The sequence below is a fragment of the Chiloscyllium punctatum genome, chromosome 38 (genome assembly GCF_047496795.1).
Source record: "Chiloscyllium punctatum isolate Juve2018m chromosome 38, sChiPun1.3, whole genome shotgun sequence".
NCBI classification, from domain to species: Eukaryota; Metazoa; Chordata; class Chondrichthyes; order Orectolobiformes; family Hemiscylliidae; genus Chiloscyllium; species Chiloscyllium punctatum.
In genome coordinates this window covers 6,896,686-6,918,092 of record NC_092776.1, presented here as the reverse complement: position 1 = coordinate 6,918,092, position 21,407 = coordinate 6,896,686, and the positions used below count along the sequence as shown (strand labels likewise).

General features: G+C 41.5%; 1 protein-coding gene across 1 annotated transcript in view; it reads left to right on the top strand.

The window, feature by feature from the left end:
- Window positions 1–18,599, top strand: part of LOC140463311 (alpha-centractin-like) — a 58,804-nt gene extending 40,205 nt beyond the window's left edge. Inside the window, 5 exon segments of the mRNA XM_072557094.1 lie at window positions 1,045–1,137; window positions 4,276–4,450; window positions 11,551–11,612; window positions 13,174–13,214; window positions 16,739–18,599. Of these exon segments, the coding sequence (XP_072413195.1) occupies window positions 1,045–1,137; window positions 4,276–4,450; window positions 11,551–11,612; window positions 13,174–13,214; window positions 16,739–16,841 (474 nt within the window). The 3' untranslated portion in view covers window positions 16,842–18,599.
- Window positions 18,600–21,407: the final 2,808 nt, after the last annotated feature.

The following is a 21,407-nucleotide window of genomic DNA, read 5'->3' as shown; positions in this document are numbered from 1 at the left end:
GGTTAACCTGTCCGTACAACCTCTCACCTCAAATGCACTGTCCTGGGAAGCTCTCTTCTTAAAGATAGAGGCCTCCCCATGTGGTCTGGGCTGCTGTATCACTGCCAAAGTGCCAGCAGCGCCTCAACATGTCTGCTTGGATGTCTTTCCTGGGATTAATTGTATTAATTAGCTGCTCTCCAATGGATGGAAAAGCATATACTTGCTCAATAGTCAACTACACCCTTAGCCATCCTGTTGCAGCCCTGGTCATTTTACTCATCGTCTCAATACTCAGAGGCAGCTACTTGGGGTGGAGTTTGCTGATGAAATTTCACCTTATGATGTAGATCTCTGCACAGTCTCAAGGGGTATGGCAGCATTGCTTATATTACTAGACTAGCGATCTAGAGGCCTGGACTAATTGATCCAATGATATGAGTTCATGTTCCACCACAGACAGAAGATGGACAGAAATCATGGGCTTTCATGGTATTTCTGGGCCAGAGCCTGGAATGGAGCACCGAGAACCTGCCCCTCACCTGAGCACAGTAAGCTCCCTAGAGCTTGGGGCCCTGGTGTACTCTACACTCCTGGATTCTGACCATGGCGACTGGGAAATTTAAATTCAGTTAATAAAATATATCTGGAATCAATAGATAGTGTCATAAATCTGCTGGATTGTCATAACACTCCTGTTCTTACTTGATCTGGATTGTATATGACTCGAAGATTCACAGCACTGAGGCTGACTATTAATAGTCAGAAATGGCCTACCAAGCCACTCAGTTGCATGGGGACCACCAATAAATGCTGAATTTGATTGAATAAAAAAATATGAATTCTTGGTTAAAAGGTAATGAGACAGTGACAGTCCAGGAAGTGTTTTAAGTTCGCCATTGACTGTTTAATTGACAGTCTTGATTTCAATTATCATGTTAAAGAATATCGCACTGTAACTGTACTCTTATTTTTAAACAAAAGTTTAAAATTCTTACTTTACTTTTTAATATGCATTTAGCCTTTCTGGGAAAGCACCTGGCAATTTGTCTTTGTGTTTCATAGCGTGCCTGTTACCTGTCAATTAATCCACAAAAAGATGAAACTCTGGAGACCGAGAAAGCTCAGTACATCCTGCCTGATGGAAGCACAATTGAAGTAAGGGACCACTCTGAATTTGTGTATGGTTACTAATGCTGCATGTTCAAGTTAAATCAGAACACATGGACAAGGATAGAAAAATACTTTTTTTTTCTTTTTTTATTGATTTGTTCTAACACGTACTGAGATACAGTGAAAACTGTTGTTTTGCTAGCCCAATGGGAAGTCATACCATACAAAGTGCATCAAGGTAGCAGAACAGAGTACAAAATACAGTGGTACAGCCACAGGGAAGTTATGGAGAGAGAGATATCAACATTAATGTTTGAGAGATCTGTTCAAAAGTCTGACCAAAGTGGGGAAGAAGTTGTTCTTGAATCAAATCGTAGGTGTATTCAAACTTTTACATCTTCTGCCTGATGGAAGAGGAAGGGAAGAGTATAACCGGGGTGGGAGGGGTCTTTGATTGCTTTCCCAAGGCAGTGGGAGGTACAGATGGAGTCAATGGAAGGGAGTCAAAAAGTGTGGTTCTGGAAAATCACAGCAGGTCAGGCAGCATCTGAGGAGCAGGAGAATCGACAATTTGGGCATAAGCCCGTCATCATAATGAAGGGCTTATGCCTGAAACATTGATTTTCCTGCTCCTCAGATGCTGCCTGACCTGTTGTGCTTTTCCAGCGCCACACTCTCGACTCTGATCTCTGGCACCTGCAGTCCTCACTTACTTTCTCCTGGTCAGTGGATGGAAGGCTGGTTTGGCTGGTGGACTGCGCTGTGTTCATGACCTCCCTTTCTTGAGGTCTTGGGAAGAGCAGTTGTCATATCCCATTGTGATGCATCCAGATAGGATGCTTTCTGTTGTGTATCTTTAGAAGCTGGTAAAAGCCATCATGGACATGCTGAATTTCATAAACTTAAATTTTAAAATTAATATAAACAAATTGTTTAATAGTTAATCTCAAAAAACGCTCTCATTCTTTGGTTTAATTTGGTGCATCCTCTACTAAGTTTATTTTCTCTTTATTCCTAATGTCATTACAAAGTCCAACACAATTGGCAACTAATTGTCCTTTCTTACCTTTGACCACCACTAAGTCGGTCATTTAGTTAGGCCACTGTTGGAATATTGTGTGCAATTCTGGTCTCCTTCCTATCGGAAAGATGTTGTGAAACTTGAAAGGGTTCAGAAAAGATTGACAAGGATCTTGCCAGGGTTGGAGGATTTGAGCTACAGGGAGAGGCTGAACAGGCTGGGGCTGTTTTCCCTGGAGCATCGGAGGCTGAGGGGTGACCTTATAGAGGTTTATAAAATTATACCAAATGCCGCCTTCACTATACTATCTACCTGCGACTCCACTTTCAAGGAGCTATGAACCTGCACTCCAAGATCTCTTTGTTCAGCAACACTCGCTCGGACCTTACCATTAAGTGTACAAGTCCTGCTAAGATTTGCTTTCCCAAAATGCAGTACCTCGCATTTATCTGAATTAAACTGCATCTGCCACTTCTCAGCCCATTGGCTCATCTGGTCCAGATCCTGCTGTAATCTGAGGTAACCCTCTTTGCTGTCCACTATATCTCCAAGTTTAGTGTCATCTGTAAACTTACTAACTCTACCTCTTATGCTCACATCCAAATCATTTATGTAAATTACAAAAAGTAGAGGGCCCAGCACCGATCCTTGTGGCACTCCACCGGTCACAGGCCTCCAGTCTGAAAAACAACCCTCCACCACCACCCTCTGTCTTCTACCTTTTGAGCCAGTTCTGTATCCAAATGGCTAGTTCTCCCTGTATTCCATGAGATCTAACCTTGCTAAGTTAGTCTCACATGGGGAACCTTGTCGAACGCCTTACTGAAGTCCATATATATCACATCTACTGCTCTGCCCTCATCAATCTTCTTTGTTACTTCTTCAAAAAACTCAATCAAGTTTGTGAGACATGATTTCCCATGTACAAAGCCATGTTGACTATCCCAGTTCCTGAAGAAGGGCTTATGCCCGAAACGTCGATTCTCCTGCTCCTTGGATGCTGCCTGAGCTGCTGCGCTTTTCCAGCAACACATTTTCAGCTATCCCAAATCAGTCCTTGCCTTTCCAAATACACGTACATCCTGTCCCTCAGGATTCCCTCCAACAACTTGCCCACCACCGAGGTCAGGCGCACTGGTCTATAGTTCCCTGGCTTGTCTTTAACGCCCTTCTTAAACAGTGGCACCACGTTTGCCAAACCTCTCGTCTTCTGGCACTTCACCTGTGACTATCGATGATACAAATATCTCAGCAAGAGGCCCAGCAATCACTTCTCTAGCTTCCCACAGAGCTCTCAGGTACACCTGATCAGGTCCTGAAGATTTATCCACCTTTTAACCGTTTCAAGACATCCAGCACTTCCTCCTCTGTAATCTGGACATTTTGCAAGATGTCACCATCTATTTCCCTACAGTCTATATCTTCCATATCCTTTTCCACAGTAAATACTGATGCAAAATATTCAATTTAATATCTCCCCCATTTTTTGTGGCTCCACACAAAGGCCACCTTGCTGATCTTTGAGGGGCCCTATTCTCTCCCTAGTGATAATGATTCTATGTGTATTAATTTATTAACTATTAAAGGAACAATGTATTCTGAATTCCCAGACTCTTAAAACACAAAGTAGACAGATAAACAGACAATTAGTAAATATAGTCACAAACAAAACTGAGTTGTACAGTCTTGACCAGATTGTCAGGGCCTGCTGGCTGTGGTTAGCACATGTCTGCTTTCACATTTATTCAAGTTGAACAATAGATGTGTTTCTGCAAGTGCAATCAGTTTTTGAGGATACTTGTGTTTCAGATAAGTACTGACATAGATAACAATGTTCTGGCCAGAGTGGATGTCTGGACAAATACTTAATCTGGTTTGATGTGTATTCCATTCCTGTTTGGTATCTGTGAAAACTATAACATTCAGAAAGTTAAAGATCACACAACACCAGGTTATAGTCCAACAGATTTATTTGGAAGTACAAGCTTTCATCAGGTGGTTGAACCACCTGATGAAGGAGCAGTACTCTGAAAGCTAGTGCCTCCAAATAAACCTGTTGGACTATAACCTGGTGTTGTATGACTTTTCAATTTGCACACCCCAGTCCAACACCAGCATCTCCAAACCATAACATTCACAGTCACATTTCTCACCCTTTGCAGATTGGACCTGCACGATTCCGTGCTCCAGAGCTGCTCTTTCGACCTGACTTGATTGGTGAAGAGTGCGAAGGAATCCATGAAGTCTTAGTCTTTGCAATCCAGAAATCTGACATGGATCTGAGGCGAACGCTTTTCTCTAACATTGTGCTGTCAGGAGGATCAACTTTATTCAAAGGTATCCATTTATTGTATTTACAAATTAGGACGGTCATACTTGAATAATGTTAACTCTGTCTTGTACAGGGTGATCTGTACTGATTGATCTCCCCATGTTAAAATACTGCAGCATCTCAACATCATTTGCAGGCTTCATATCATTTATACATCAAACTATATTTAATGAAAACATTTGCTGCAGATCAGGGGCAGGAAGGTTGGACCGAAGGATCTGTTTCCATGGTGTACATCTCTATGACTCTGTGACTCTGATTGCATATTTGAAAGTCTCAAAGAGTTGTTTGTATTGATTGCATTATTTCATTACTGTGATTTTAAAAAAGTCTTAGGCTGTATGTAACTGTGGGCAAAATCCCAGTTAACAAGCAACTGTTCATATGCCTGGGTGCCAATTATAGCACTCCGTAACCTTGTTTCTTTGTGTCTGATCCTAGCTGCTCATCAGCCAGCTGGTTGTGCTGTGTTGATAGAGTTGGTGTTTATTGCTGATGAAAGGGCAAGTAAGTCACACAACAGCATGAAAGTCAGGACCATACACAACCAAAGAATTGCATAATGTACCTCAGAACCTGAGTGTCGAGAGGTAGCCAATATGGGGGAAAGAAAGACATCAGGTCTGGTAACTTTGGTAATCTTTTTTGGTTTCTTCAGAATATTTTTGCTTGAGTCCAATGAATAACAGCAGTGCCAATGAAAACCCTCAGTTATACTGCTCACTGTCCTCAGCACGAATTGAGAGGAAATAGAATTCTATAGCTCTCATGAAACAAAATATCTAATTATATGCATCCACAAGCATTTTGAATGCTCAGTGGTTGCAGATGATAACTTTAATTTTTAAAACAGTTATTTTGAAATTCATTTTTGTGAAATGTCAGCTGGAAATTCCCAGAAAAACTTCTATCCAACCTGTTTGGACATTTTATGAGACACCTCCAGGACACATGAGCTAAGGTCATCTGCCCATAATTGGAGACACTGTTACTGCACCACAAGACCCCTGAATTGTTTTAAAGCTGATATTTTAAAGGATTCCCTCAATACCCTTTATTAACTGCTGGTGCATGACTGCTGAGTTTTAGTTGCTCCACTCCAGATGACAAATTAACAACATTTAATTACAGTCATGGTGTTGAAGTGATGCAAATACATGCTGCATTGCTCAAAAATGCAGTGTAACAAGAACATTGACTGTAGCAGGGTTTATAGATATACAACTTAATATAAACCTGAAAATCCTGCTGACAGTGTTACAGGAAGAAAACCCTTTGCATTTCTCCTATATTTGAACACAGCACGGTGGCTCAGTGGCTAGCACTGGCTGTCTCACAGCGCCAGGGACCCCGGTGCAAATCCAGCCAGGTCAGGTGAATTGGCCATGCTAAATTGCCCATTGTGTTCATGGATGTGTAGGTTAAGTGTAAATAAAGGGTATGGGGAGTGGGTCTGGGTGGGTTGCTGTTGTGAGGGTCAGTGTGGACTTGTTGGGCCGAAGGCCATAATAATTTGCTTTATATGGATTAACTCATAGGTGGGAGTAGTTTGTAGGTTATCAAGCAGTAGTTGTGGCTTTGACACAGTATAATTTGAGGTGCATGTAAATTGAGTAAGGCAGAAATAATGGGTGACTTCAATTGATATATGGTCTGGATAATCTAATCAGTACTAATGTGTTGAGCATGAATTATTGGCGGCTGTACAGGATAGATTTTTGGAGCAATATGTTGAGAAACCAACTAAACATCAGGCTAGAATAGATTTATTACTCTGTAATGAGAACAAGCTAATCAATGACCTTACTGTAAAGGAACTTTTGGGAAAGAGTGACCATAATAAGAAATTCTGAAATTGATTTAGCTCATTCTGAAACTAGGGTCTTAAATCTGAACAAAGGAAACTAAGTATAAGGGGCAATTTAGACCATAAGATATAGGAGCAGAAATTAGGCCATTCAGCCCATCCAGTCATGGCCGATAAGTTTCTCAACCCCATCCAACCCTTTCTCCCTGTAACTTTGATCCCCAAGAACCTATCAATCTCAGTCTTAAATATATTCAATGACCAGGCCTCCACAGCCTTCTGTGGCAATGAATTCCATCGATTCACCACTCTCTGGCTCATGATGTTTCTCCTTATTCCTGTTCTAAAAGGTCTTCCCTTTACTCTAAGGGTATGCAATTGGCTATGGAAGATTGAAAAAAAAAATACACTCCGTTCAAATATCCTGTAGTACCTGCAGGTGTATGAGTGTCTGTAATGTTGTTTCTCTTTGAAAGACCTCACATCATATGAAATTAAAATCCTCACCCTCCCATACAGAATACTCTTCCCACCCATTCCAGGTCTGTTCACAGCCATTTTCCATCTCCATTGCACACTCCTTATAGACAGCATGATGGAAGGAAACAGTGGTCACTTCTCAAGCAGTGAGTTTCAGGCTCAGCATTTTATTAATGGTGAGCTCCCAGAAGTAAGTAGTTCATTTTTGGTAGTCATCACCATCAACTCTATATGCTTCAAAGTTCTCCAAGTTCCCATCCAACCCATCTATCTAAATCTTCATCTGCCTGCTTTACCCCACGGTGTAAACCCCAGGCATATTGAGTAAACATGCTAGTTCTAATAGTGCATTGGCACTCCCCATTGAAGCTAGGATGGTGCTGTTGATTTGTCTCACCCCCTGCCCCACTACCTCTTTCCCCACAGGTTCTCTTCCCTACTTATGTATTGAGTTCCTCCCTTCACAGTTCTAATCCTCTCTGCATTGGAGGTGATAATAGAGTAATAGGATTTTCAGTAGACTTTAGTCTAGAGGCCTCTATACTCTTTTGAGGACCCATGTGCTCTTTTGAGGAGACATGACAAATTGTGGAATTAATTCCAGATTTTTATTGAATTCTAAGAACCTAATGGTGACCATGAAACTATTGTTGATTGTTGGAGAAACCCACCCCGTTCACTAATACAGAAGGAAACAACTGTCCCTCTGGGCAGTTAGGAATGGGCAATAAATGCTGCCTAGCCAGCGACACCCACCTCCCAGGAACGAATAATAATAAGAACTCCAGCTATTCTGTCTCCAATCCTCCCAATTAAGTTCCCCAGCTTCCCTCCCACAGCAGTGGCCCCTGGCAAACTTGGTCCCACACAAGGCTGACCATGGCCCACTCCTAAGACTTTAGAGATATGTGACCCCTGGCTCTGCCCAAGCCACTGGATATTGGAGGCTACTTTGTTGTATCTGAGGGTTACATCTCTGGACTTGACTGAGAACTACTTCCCTCAGACCTTCAGAGAGAGCCTGGTTGCCTTCATTGTCCACTCTGACATGTAAAGAAATACCTCCTCGTGGAGAGCACAGGGAGCTGGAGTAAGTACCGGTTACCCCAAACCTTCATTATTCATAATGTTATTCATTGAAAGGGTATGGGTGTCACAGTGGCCAGCATTTATTGCCTATCCCTAGTTGAGAAGGTGGTGGAGAGCTGCCTTCTCCAACCACTGCAGTCCATTTGGACAACGCCATTAGGAGGAAGTTCTAGGATTTTGACCCAGTGATAGTACAGGCATGGGGATATATTTCCAAGTCAGGATAGTGAGTGGCTTGGAGGGGAGCTTGCAGGGGCTGGTGTTCCCATGTATCTGCTGCCCCCATCCTTCTAGATGTAGTCGTGGGTTTAGAAGGTGCTAAGAACTTTTTGAAGGTCTTTTATTGTAATTGAGCTAACATTCATGCTTCAGAATCTGAATTCAGAATATAGATCTTCACCTAAATAGAGGGAAAAGATTGTAGTCATGATTTGGAGACACTGGTGTTGGACTGGGGTATACAAAGTTAAAAATCACACAACACCAGGTTATAGTCCAACAGGTTTATTTGGAAGTGCAGGTTTATTTGACAATCACCTGATGAAGGAGCAGTGCTCTGAAAGCTAGCGCTTTTTATTTATGGTTAAAGTTCTAATAGGTTTGGGAAAATACCACTTAATTTCCAGTGAATATAATTCATAATTCAGTCTAAATTGGCACCTAACAGTCAGATAAATGCAGGGACGGCTGGTGTAGGATGTAGAATGTAGAAATGACAGTGACACAACAAGCAAACATTTTTTCAGTGGGTGTTTGAGGGTTCATGAGGAGAAATTCCCTATTGCTATTTATTGTTATTCTTAAAAACATTCTAAGAGCTTGTCTTTGTCATTTCACTGAGAATAGTATCCAGAGGGAGATGTTCAAATAGGGAGAGGAAAGATGGACTGTGACTTTGCATTGGCCTATATTTTACAGAATAGGAGAGCTTCATCTATCTATCCATACCGTTTAATATTTTGTCTGTCTAGTGAGATCTTTCTTTCTGCACTTCATTTCTCAGTTGTAGAGTTGATCTTTGTCCTGGTTGATTTTAACCTACTGCGAATCCTCTTGCTAGGATGCCTTCCTTGAAGAAGCTCTCTTCCTCGCTCTACAATTCTCCTAGTTGACCTTTGTCTAGCCAGTCTCCATAGCTTATTTCCATTTCAAAATGCTCAGCCTTAGTACAATAACTTTTAGAAATTGTTTAAAGATGAGCATGCAGCAATTAATAAACATAATCCCCTCCATCTGTCTTTTCAGTCTATTATTTGGGAGATCACATTGTATGTTTGTCCCATCTCTGATACCATTGCAGAAACTGTGCTAATAAAAACTTGCTGTGTGATGATGAGGAAAGATGCTAACAGAGTAAGAAGTGAACATGCCACAGCATAGGAAGAACTTGAGCTCTTGAATGTGTCACCTATGGGCTTTAACTGTTGGAAGCTGTTTTCTGTGAAAGTCCGATGTGAATCATTAACTCCCCCCCCCCCCCCCCCCCCACCTTTTAATCAGTTGCTCTGTTAAAATTAATGGACAAAGCATCTTGCTGGGACCCAGTGACCTTTTTGTCCTCTGCCTCTCCTTCCTCCCCTGTCTGAATTCCCAAGAGTTCCTCCCCAATTAAAAATTAATAAGTTCTGTCAAACTGTTTGAAGGAAAGGCGGTGTTTATTTTTATTAGAGGTAGAAGAGGGAAAGTGAAGCTAAATGTTCTATTGAGATCATATAACAAGAGTATAAAATGTGAGTAAATCCTCATCGGGATGGGATTTCGGAGAGCTGGAGAAATGTTTGATCGATTCTGAAGTAGCTTTTTCAGACTATACCAAGCCCTTTTACACAATAATAGAGAGAGCACATTTGATTTCTCATATTTATTCCTGTCTTTTCAGGATACAGATAAACATCATCTGACTTGGATGCATTCAGTAAAGTAGCAGACAAAAGAAAATGCTGTAGGAGCTGACTGCTTGTCTTAAACCTGACAAATGTGGCTCTGTTGCACAAATCCTTCATTTCCATTAAAATTGTTGTTGTGATATCTTATTCCTTCACTCTTTGCCATGAGAACCTTTACATGAATTAATGCAGCAATTTATTTTGTACACACTGTTATCGAGAAACAACTGTTCCACAGCATTGTATTGCCCCCTAGTGGAAACACCATCATATGGATTGTGTTGGAAAATGATGTCAATTTTTCTGTAAGATGGTTTCTCTCCTAAAGCTATACACAAGAAAAATGCTTGATAGATTCTTCAAACCTGTCGCATGATGGGATATCAGAAGGTGGAAGTTAGATTGTGCGTTCAATGTGTGATACAAAATTATTAAGTTTCTTTAACTTTCTTGGTGAGTCAGGGAGACACTCGCACCAGTAATTACAACTCATTTCATCATTCTCAAGGAAATGGAGTTCTGAATCTGTTCTTTTTTCCCTCATAGGTGCCTCAGGCAGATTGTGAAGGTACAGTACTGTACTTAGGTAGTTCCAAAACCATCTGCTATGATAAAGAATGTCCCTATCCTCAGGTTAGGGAGAAGTGGAAATTAGTGAATAATTGAAGTTCCACTGGAACAAGGAGCAGATCAAGCAACTGTCCAATGCCATCAGAGAAGCCCTCATTATGGAATGTTCCTTTCAGTTTTTCTCTGGAGTTTTGTTCTTAAGTTGACAAGACTTGAAAAGATACAGTATGTAACATACATAAAAAAAGTTTTCCATTAACTATACTATCTTACTTTCTTGGGTAAGGTTCTGATTAGGAACCTGTGTAATATATCCAGTACTAGCTGTCCTTCAGTAGCTCACTCACCTCTGAATCAGAAGACTGTGTGTTCAAGACTAACTCCAGAGACAGTAGCACATGATCTAGGTTTAAATTTCTGTGCAGCAGCGCTGTTGGAGTTGCCATCTTTCAGAAACAAAGGCCGTAACAGTTTTGACAGGTGAATGCACAAGTTCCATGGCAGTATTTAAAGAAAAGTTAGAGTTCTCCCTGATATCCCAGCCAACACTTATCTTTTAACCAACACTAATAAAGTCAACTGTCTGGTCATCGTAGCATTGCTGTTTGTGTGAGGTTTTTGGCTGCCATGCTTCCAATATTACAATAGAGAATAGTCTTCAAAATACATAATTAGCTGTAAAATGCTTTTGAACACCCTGAGTTTGTGAAAGGCTCAACTTAAATATAAAAGTTCTTTCTTTTAATAGTTATCTTCCCAAAGATAAGCAGAATATAGATGGCAATACTGATCTTTTGATGTCATGGAGTATGTAGCACACCCTGAACTGAAGCTTGTGGATTGCTGGAAGCTGTTCTATAACAAACATTAATCTGAATGGAAACAGGTGAAACGACTCTTTCACAGTTGTTTAAAAGTTATTCCTAATGTTTGGTGGAAAATTTTAGATAATAGGGCAGGTTTCCAGTTGCAGAAATTTGCTTGTCCTACTGATGGATGAAGTGATCAGTTTACTGTTCAGATGTTTTGATTTTTTTCCACAGGTTTAGTGGATTAGAGATGGATTGAAGTCTCAAGCAGCGATCTGAAGCAATTCTCAATCTACTTGAAATTTCACAGTCCAGCACATTTAATTTCCAAAACAGATTTTAAATTTAGCACAGTGAACATCTGTTTGGAAAAGCTACTGAGTACTAATGCACATGATATAATGGTTTGCTTATCCCTGTCTCGTCGCCAACTGTTTTTCATTTGCTATTTCTTTTAAACACAGGATTTGGTGATAGACTTCTGAGTGAAGTAAAGAAATTGGCACCAAAAGATATAAAAATAAAGGTATTGTTTTGTGTTCTAACACCCCATATGTTGACATCATCATTCCTCCTCAACTCGTTCACAGCTAACTTTGTGTAAGCGTAAGACAATCGATCGTGGAGGTTCTGGATGTAGGTTTCCTCGCTGAGCTGGAAGATTCGTTTTCAGACTTGAAAGACCCTATACAGACAACAAGCAAAACTAACATCATTTACAACATACCATGCAAGAACTGTAACAAACACATTGGACAAATAGGCAGAAAACTAGCCACCAGGATACATGGACATCAACTAGCCACAAAAAGACATGACCCTCATCTGTATCCTTATGTACAGAGGAGGAAGGACACCATTGCGACTGGGAAAACATATTCAGCCTAGGACAAGCCAAATAGAGACATGCAGGAGAATTCCTAGAAGCATGGCATTCCAACTGGAACTCTATCAACAAATACTTGGATCCCATTTACCACCCCCCTGGAGGGGAATGACATCACCACAGGAAATGGCATCACTGACCAAGGAACCCTAAACACAAATAGAAAACGAGCCATACTACCAGTGCTTCATCCGGAGGCTCACTGATGATGTTACTACTTATGGTGACAAAACGTCTGAAAACAAACCTTCCAGCTCAGTGAGCAAACCTACATCCAGACTTTACTGATGCCTGAGGTGAATGATAGGCCCATCCAGAAAAATAGAATATTTTCCCTTTTATGTTTGCAGGCCTGTGAAGGTCTGTTGAAAACTGTGCTCTATTTAGTACGCATCATTTCCTGCATAGAATCACAGAATTATTACAGTGCAGTAGGAAGCTTCTTGACCCTTGTGTCTCTGAATATTGTTACCTACGATATCCAACATCAATCTCCTATATTTATTGTTCATTGTACATACTCGCAAGTACACTTTTTATATTTCTGAAGTTGGGAAGAGGATTATTCATTACAGCTTCTCAAAGTTGTTGTGTCAATGATTTGATTCAATCTTGGCAAATCTGTGTAAATCTTTGTATAATTGCCAAGGTGGAATTTGAAACAAATGCAGAAAATATTGAACAGACTCCCCATATTTGACAGCATCTGTGGAGAGAGAAACAGAGCTTATATTCCGAGTCCAGTAGGACTCTTTTTTTTTTCAGATGAGAATTTGGGTGGAATTTGACCTTGCATCCTTTGTTTATCAATCCCACAATATGAGCAGTATAGACATATAAACACATGTTCACAGACTTGACCATACACTGGGGATCATCTTAATTTAGATTCAGTACAAAGAAAGAACAATCACAGTTGTATACATCAAAAAGTTGGATATTTTTCTTTAAAATTAAGGTTTTAAATATTTAACTACCACATGGACTCTGAAATCAGAAGTGCCGGAGCACTTTTCTTATATTAAAGATTGCATTTTAGAAACATTTCCAAAAAAAAAGTTAAAACAAAATGTCTTAGATCCACTAAAAGCTTATAATAGTTTGATGCTGAAATGATCTTTTCTAGAAGATTAGATCTTGCAGGTGTGTAAACTATTGAGTTAAATAATACTTTATCCTTTCCGTATCTATTTCATTACAGATCTCCGCCCCACAAGAGAGGTTATACTCCACATGGATAGGGTGAGTAGGTAACATGAGGTACAATGCTTATGAAAATGACTTCGCAAAATATGGTTTGACCAGATCTCCGATTTCTTTGGCAAAGTAAAGTTTTTGTTAGTAGAGGTTTCACTGTGTTGCTTTCTGAAAATGAAAGCAGTTAGATCTATCATTTTGTAGCATTGTCGGATTTATCCTGGTCAGATCAGCTTTGGCCTGACTAATGGGAAAGGACCTTGCAGACTCTTCAATCCTTCTAATGACCACTTCCTTTTGTAATTATAGCCATACTCTTCAAACCTGCATTCGCCATCTGGTCTCCTTATCACACATCACAGAACCAGCTTCCAAAAATAATAGTTCATCTTTTCATCTATTACTCTTGTAAATGCCATTTATATAAAAGTTAATGGGGTATTTGATTGTTATGGAATCTCTATGCTACCATCCGTTGCTCTTAAGAGTCACTGGGGATGCCTTCAACCCAAAATGCTTAGGTTTACGTCAGGTTGGAAGTAAAGTATTAGAAATCTTAAACATTACCCCATCCCTAACACTTCCAGTTTTAATGGGGGCAGAATAGGGGTCAGAAACCAGCCATCTCACTCCCAGGAAGAGGGAGGCCACTTAAATATTATTATAAAAGATGCGTCTCTCAAATTTAAAGACCTTTTTAAATGTTATGCTGGCTGGCTGGGTTTCCAGAGGAAATCCAACAGCTAAAGGATGCCGCCAACTGCAGGATCCATGAGGCAAGTTTTTTGTTTTGTGTGCCTTTCTGTTTATCTGCTGAAACTACGTACCCTGCTTCTGCAGCTGCCCCATGAGCAAACATAACCTCTGAACTGTGACCCCACCCATCCAGCATTAGCAGCCTCCCTTAGGGCAGCACAGTGGCTCAGTGGTTAGCACTGCTGCCTCACAGCGCCAGGGACCCAGGTTCAATTCCAGCCTCTGGAGACTGTGTGGAGTTTGCACATTCTCCCCATGACTGCATGGGTTTCTTCCGGGTGCTCCGGTTTCCTACCACAGGCCAAAGATGTGTAGGTAAGGCTGAATTGGCCATGCTAAATTGCCCATAGTGTTCAGGGATGTATAGGTTAGGTGTGTTAGCCAGGGATAAATGTAGGGTAGGGAAATGGGTCTGGGTGGGTGAGTGGCTGTTGGGAGTGTTGTTGTGGACTTGGGCCGAAGGGCCTGCTTCCACACTGTAGGAATTCTAACATTCTTCTCTGATCCCCGCCATCCCCTCACCAGCCCCCATGCCTCCTGTCCCTCTGGTTCACAGAGGACTATGGACACTCAGTCCTTGAACTTCTAGGTCTCCTTTGGCATTGCTCATGGGCAGTAATACAGACAGTCTGGGAAAGGGATAGATGGATGTCTAAATGACAGAAAATAGAAACCAAACAGGCTGAGCTGAACTATGTGAATCAGGCCAGAAACACAAGGAGCTATCACTTGGGCAGAACAGAAAAGTTCAGCGGGTTGGAAACCACTCACACAGTTAAGTATTTTCTGGAAGGGAAGAATTCTCAAAACAATTGAAAAATAGAAAGCTACAAGTAGAGTTAGAAACTAAAAAGATGCTGCTTTTTGCATTCTGGTATGACCGTGTCACACTGTGGACTAAAATCCAAGGTGTAATTATAAAACAAAGAACTGCAGGTGATGGAAATCTAAAATGAAAACAGAAATTGCTGGAGAAACTTGACAGGTCTGGCAGCATCTGTAGAGAGAGAGAGGTTAATGTTTCGATAACTCTTCTTGGAGTACAGTTCTGAAGAAAGGTCACTGGACAAGAAACCTTAACTCTGTTTCTCTCTCTGTAGATGCTGCCAGACCTATGGAGTTTCTCCAGAGTTTCTTGTCCAAGATGTAGTTTGTCTATGAGGTCAGAATAGATCAGTCAGCATCAGAGAGTCATAAGCACTAGCTCACAATAGGAACAATTTGCTACAGCCTTTATCAGAGGAAAACATTCCTGGGTGTTTCACAGGAGGCTCATGAAACACAATTGGACAGATGGGTGTAGGTTTTAGAAAGTGAGGTTCATGGGGTGGAGGGATTTGTGGGAGATAGGCGAGTGCCAGCTGCAAGATAGCTGAATATAGGCCCACTACTGATGGAAATGTTCACTTTAGACATGTGTGAGCAACCAGAAATAGGCAAGTATAAAAATCTCTGATGAAGGATACAAAGAAAGGGAATGATTGGGCCTCTGAAATGATTTAAAACAAGAATGAGCATTTTAAAATTAACATATTTTCAGATGAATGTCAACAATATGTTAAGGTGGTGAGTGAACAGGACTGGGTCCAAAGTTAAGACGTGGAAAGCAGAACTTTGAATAATACCAAGTTTATGGAGGATGGGAGATAGGAGACGAACAAGAACATTGGCATAGTCATATTTAGAAGGGACGACAAGGCACAGTGGACTAAGCAGGGAACAGAGGAGGCTGTTGTTATGGAATGGAACTAAATGGCCTTTGTGCTGGAAAGGATATGTCCTCAGAAGCTCATCTCGGGGTCAAATGGAACTCAAGTTCAAAAGGTCTGGATCAGCCTCAGACTGCCTGGACGGAGGATGGAGTCTGAGGTGAGGAAATAGAGTTTCTGACAGGGACTGAAACTGATGAAGTCTTCCCAACATTATGTGGAAGAAATTGCTGCTCCGTGCTGGATGTACAAATGGCAAGACCAGATTAGAAATGGTGGACACAGTAAGTGAGCTGGTGAATAGGTTTTTGGCAAAGAGGAGAAAGTGAGGAGTGCAGATGCTGGAGAGTCAGAGTCAAAAGGTGTGGTGCTGGAAAAACACAGCAGGTCAGGCAGCATCCGAGGAGCAGGAGAATCAACATCTCGGGCATAAGCCCTTCATGAGGTTGCCTGGTTGTCGTCAGCAGACATGGGAGCTGAGGAATAGTGTCTGGTTGCAAACTAGGAGAGAGACAAGGATAGAACCTTGGTATATACTAGAAGTAATGCTATGGAGTGAGAAGGGAAAAAATTGTTAGTGATTCCCTAACTGCAACTGAATAGCGAGGAATGGAAGCAGGTGATCAGAGCCTCACTCAGGTGGACGACAGTGGTCAGGCATTGGAGGAGCATGGTGTGATAACCATTGGCAGAGGTTGCTGAAAGATTAAAAGGTGAGCTAGTTTCTCCTGCACAGACAGGAGAGTGGGTGGCGGCTATTGTCCTGCTTTCATAATTGTGAATTCCGTGCAGGAGTAGGTACAGAAGCCTGATAGGAGAAATTCAGACATGGAGTTGTAACCAACAGGGGAAATGGGCACAGATCTTGGAGACAAGGGTATGTTCAGGGTTGGGAGAAGAAAGGCAGGTTGGAGATGGAATGTTAATTTGAAAGGTAAAGGAGTCAAGGAAGGGAGAGAGACAAGTCCTAGATACAGATTATCAAAAATGAGCAAATAAGTCCTGCCCCTTTTTTTTGAGTATGTAATGTAAATATTTTATTTACAAAGTAGGGAAGCTTATGTTTGTTATCTTCTAATATTTGCATATTTGATTATTTTACAGAGGCTCTATTCTGGCATCGCTTGACACGTTTAAGAAAATGTGGGTGTCCAAGAAAGAGTACGAGGAAGATGGGGCCAGAGCAATACATAGGAAGACATTCTAAGCACCTGTCAGAATTGGCCCATACACAAACTCACTCTGATGTAAACCTTGCTTGTCTGGGTATGGTGTATGCCTGTAAGAAGGTGAATGTGTGTAATATGAGAGCACCGAGGAGATACAAAGACTGGTTTTGGGACACACTTGATCAAAATAAGAGAGATTTTGATCATTTTCATTTTTTGTCTGCTTCCCCCAACCCTCTACACTGCCCCCCGATTATGTTGTCATTTATAGTTAACATGTGGTGTGGGAGTCCAGCTATATATGAAAACATGCCAACTGCAATTGGCTATGGCCACAGTCTCTGATTTCTTTGAGGTTATGATGTAAAGCCAGAGTAAGCAGCAAAAGGAAATGAAAGCTCCTGAGGCAGTTGAGTGGATGTTAAAAAGTGTGGTATGAATGGTAATTTTTAACAGGCTTTTGTTCCTATTGCTTTCGAGACAGGTAAGGAATTTGTAACCTATTGTGCGTAGACAAATTGCACGTCCTGATGTTCCTGAATTTTTTAAGAAATATATCAGCAGAGCTCCGTATGAAATATATATATATATATCCCAGTGCTTTTTGTCCATGTCTAGTAACACTAACATATACTGGCTTGTGTGCCTACTAGATGAGGTATCACTTTTAACCCTGCAGGCTGCAAGCATTTTGTGATATTTAGTCAGGTGTTAATAGAGAGAACAAATCAACTGAAAAGCCCTTTAGAAAGCAAGGGCAGACTAGTGGTAAAGTGTGCAGCATGTAAGATATTTTTAAGTTATTTTTCACTCTTCCTTTATAAATGTTTTAAGCTAAGCCAATAGAAACAGGTCAGAAATTCCAGCTTAAACATTGGTTGCCATATGTAAGAAATGAAACATATTTGAAACTAAAATAATTGTCAGTAATACATTATTGGGCAAGAGGTAAGTGCAGTGCAATTTAAAGCCAATTGCAGAACAGGTATTGTTCTTTAGATTCATTCAGATCATCACCACCCCAGTCATATTGTATCCAACTCTGAATTACTGACTCTTGGTTCAAGGAATGCAAACGATGGTTTAGACTGCAGTTGCTTTCAGTATTTATTTCCCAACCATTGGCATTGGAGGGACGGGGTGGTGAGACTGGAGTGAGAGGGGAAAAAAAGGAAGTTGTAATTTGAATCGCTCAGAATCAGGAACAAAATTCAAAGCTGTGGCAGAAGGCCTTCCTCTTAATAATACTCTCATAATGTTTAGCATGAAAGAAACGAACAAAGTATTCATTTGAAAATGAAATGCTGATATTTAAGCCTTAGAACTGTTTGTAGTGTCACATACCACTACATTCGAGCAGTAACACGTTATAAGTGCCAGTCGTTTTTTTTTAAAAAGTGCAGTAGTTAATACCAACGGTAAAGAAGGGAACTGCTGTCAACCACTGAACATGTTCTGCTGAGAGTAAACATGACAACATGACAACATAGTAGATCAGCCACTTCATTGTTTCGAGTTAATTTGAATGACAAACTAAATTGTTTAAACCTTTACCTTAGCATAAATGTCTTAGAAAGTCACCAAAATTGACTGAGAACATCACTGACATTAATTTGTCATGACTGCTGTAGATCTAGGTCTCCTGTATGATGGTGAAGACTTTGAATAGGTCCGTTCTGACTGTAGCTTTTCCTACGTTATCATCCATTGTTTTACCATGCAGAAGTATTGCAAACTGTGCTGCCAGGTGATGCCACTGTACTTGAGAACCTTAAAATAAAAACTGTTCAAAAGCACTTGTGATTGCTTCTATAATCACTAACATGGAGATCAGTACCACCAGGCATAAAAAAATATACATTTAGGTATTTATCACAAGTATCTATTGCACGACAGCTTTTTCCACAGAACCTCCAAAAACACCTCCACACACATCTTCGAAAGTTTAGTGTGCAAGTAAATTGATTGGAACACAATGATTCTACATCAAAAAGGTGAGTCACTGATATAACAATTTACAGTTTGTGTGAAGATTTGTAGCTCGGGTGCTCGTTGTTGTGGTTCTGTTCGCCAAGCTGGGAATTCGTGTTGCAGTCGTTTCGTCCCCTGTCTAGGTGACATCCTCAGTGCTTGGGAGCCTCCTGTGAAGTGCTTCTGTGATCTTTCCTCCGGCATTTATAGTGGTTTGAATCTGCCGCTTCTGGTTGTCAGTTCCAGGACAAAAGACCCGATACCCAGCATGAGCAAAACCAATGTAGTGTACAAAATCCCATGCAAGGACTGCACAGAACACTACATAGGACAAACAGGAAGACAGCTAACGATCTGTATCCATGAACACCAACTAGCCACGAAACGACACGACCAGCTATCCTTAGTAGCCACACACGCAGATGACAAGCAACATAAGTTTGACTGGGACAACACTACTATTATAGGACAAGCAAAACAGAGAACAGCCAGGGAATTCCTAGAGGCATGGCATTCATCCACAGATTCAATCAATAAGCAGATCGACCTGGACCCAATATACCGACCACTGCAGCGGACAGCTAGAACTGACAAGCGGAAGCGGCAGATTCAAACCACTATAAATGCCGGAGGAAAGATCACAGAAGTGCTTCACAGGAGGATGTCACCTAGACAGGGGACAAAACGTCTGCAACACAAATTCCCAGCTCGGCGAACAGAACCACAATAACAATTTACCTCACGAATAGGCAGAGGACACGCTGAGCAGGAACAGACATGGGACTGCTGAGTAAGTGAGGTTATATATTTGGGTGGTTGCGTTACCCGAAATACTACTTAGTGTCCCCCACCCATCCTCCTCTAACCAAACAAAAAGGTTCTGTGCGCCAGTTTGGTAAGGTAACTAGCTTTTTTTTTATTCTTTATTTTTCTTCAGTCTTTTGGGAATTCAGAATCCTGGGAATGGAGGTTAGGGTAGTTGAATGTTCCTCCTGCAGAATGTGGGAGGTAAGGGTCACCACTAATGTCCTTGCTGACTGCACCTGCAGGAAGTGCACCCAATTCCAGTTCCTTGAAAACTATGTTAGGGAGATGGATGAACTTTGGATCATTCGGGAGGCAGAGGGGTTTATTGAGAAGAGTTACAGGGAGGTAGTTTCACCTCAGGTACAAGAACGAGACAGGTGGGTTACAGTCGACACAGAAAGGGAACTGGCAGGCAGTGCAGGGAACCCCTGTGGCTGTTCCCCTTAAAAACAAGTAGACCATTTTGGATACTGTTGGTGGGGTATTACTTACCAGGGGTAAGCCATTATGTAGAGTCTGTCCCTGTTGTTCAGAGGGGAAGGGGGAAGGGAGCAGAGCATTAGTCATTGGGGACTCCATAGTTAGGGGGATAGATAGGAGGTTCTGTGTTGATGAGAGAGACTAGTGTGTTGCCTCCCAAATGCGGGGGTTTGTGATGTCTTGGATTGTGTTTTTGGGATGCATGAGGGGGTGTGGAGCACCCAAAGTCATGGTCCACATAGACACCAACGACATAGGTAGGAAGAGAGCTGGTGAGTTAAGGCAGAAATTCAGGGAGCTAGGGTGGAAGCTTAGTGCTAGAACAAACAGTTGTTATCTCTGGTTTGTTGTCTGTGCCACATGCCAGCATGTGATGAATAGAGAGAGAGAGGAGTTGAACACGTGGCTACAGGGATGATGCAGGAGGGAGGGTTTTGGATATTTGGGGCTCATTCTGGGGTAGGTGGGATCTATACAAACAGGATGGTTTACACCTGAACCCAAGGGGTACCAATACCCAGGGGGTGAAATTTGCTAATGCTCTTCAGGAGGGTTTAATAAATTCAGCAGGGGAATGGGAACCTAAGTTGTAGTTCTGACCTCGAGGAGGTTGAAAGTAGTGAGGTCAGAAATGAGGTTTAACAGTCGCAAAAGTTCACACAGGCAGGCATGTGTGACTAATGCCAGCAGCATCCAGAGTAAGATGGGTGAACTGGCAGCATGGGTTGGTATCTCGGACTTTGATGTTGTGGCCATTTCAGAAACATGGGTACAGCAGGGTTATTGCAGGTTCCAGGATTTAGATGTTTCAGTAAGAACAGAGGAGATGGTAAAGTTGTGGCACAGAGTCAAGGACAATATTATGGTGGCTGGATGTTTGAGAACTCGTCTACTGAGGTAGTATGGACTGAGGTTAGAAACAGGAAAAGAGAGGTCTTGGGAATTTTCTTTAGGCCTCTGACTAGTTCCAGAGGTGTAAAGGAAAGGATAGCAAAGATAATTCTGGATAGGAGAGTGAGTAACAGGGTAGTTGTTATTGGGGACTTTAACTTTCCAAATGTTGGCTGGAAATACAATAGTTTGAGTACTTCAGATGGGTCAGTTTTTGTGTAATGTGTACAGGATGGTTTCCTGACACATTTTGTAGACAGGCCAACAAGGAGCAAGGCTACATTGGATTGGGTACTGGGTGGACAGGCAGGTAGTTCTGAGGAGGTGGGGAGGCAACAGAAAGATTTAGACAATTTAGGAGAGTGATCCAAGAAATGGCTGATGAAATTCAATGTGAGGTCTTGCACTTTGGAAAAAAGAACACGAGCATGGACTATTTTATAAATGGTGAGAAA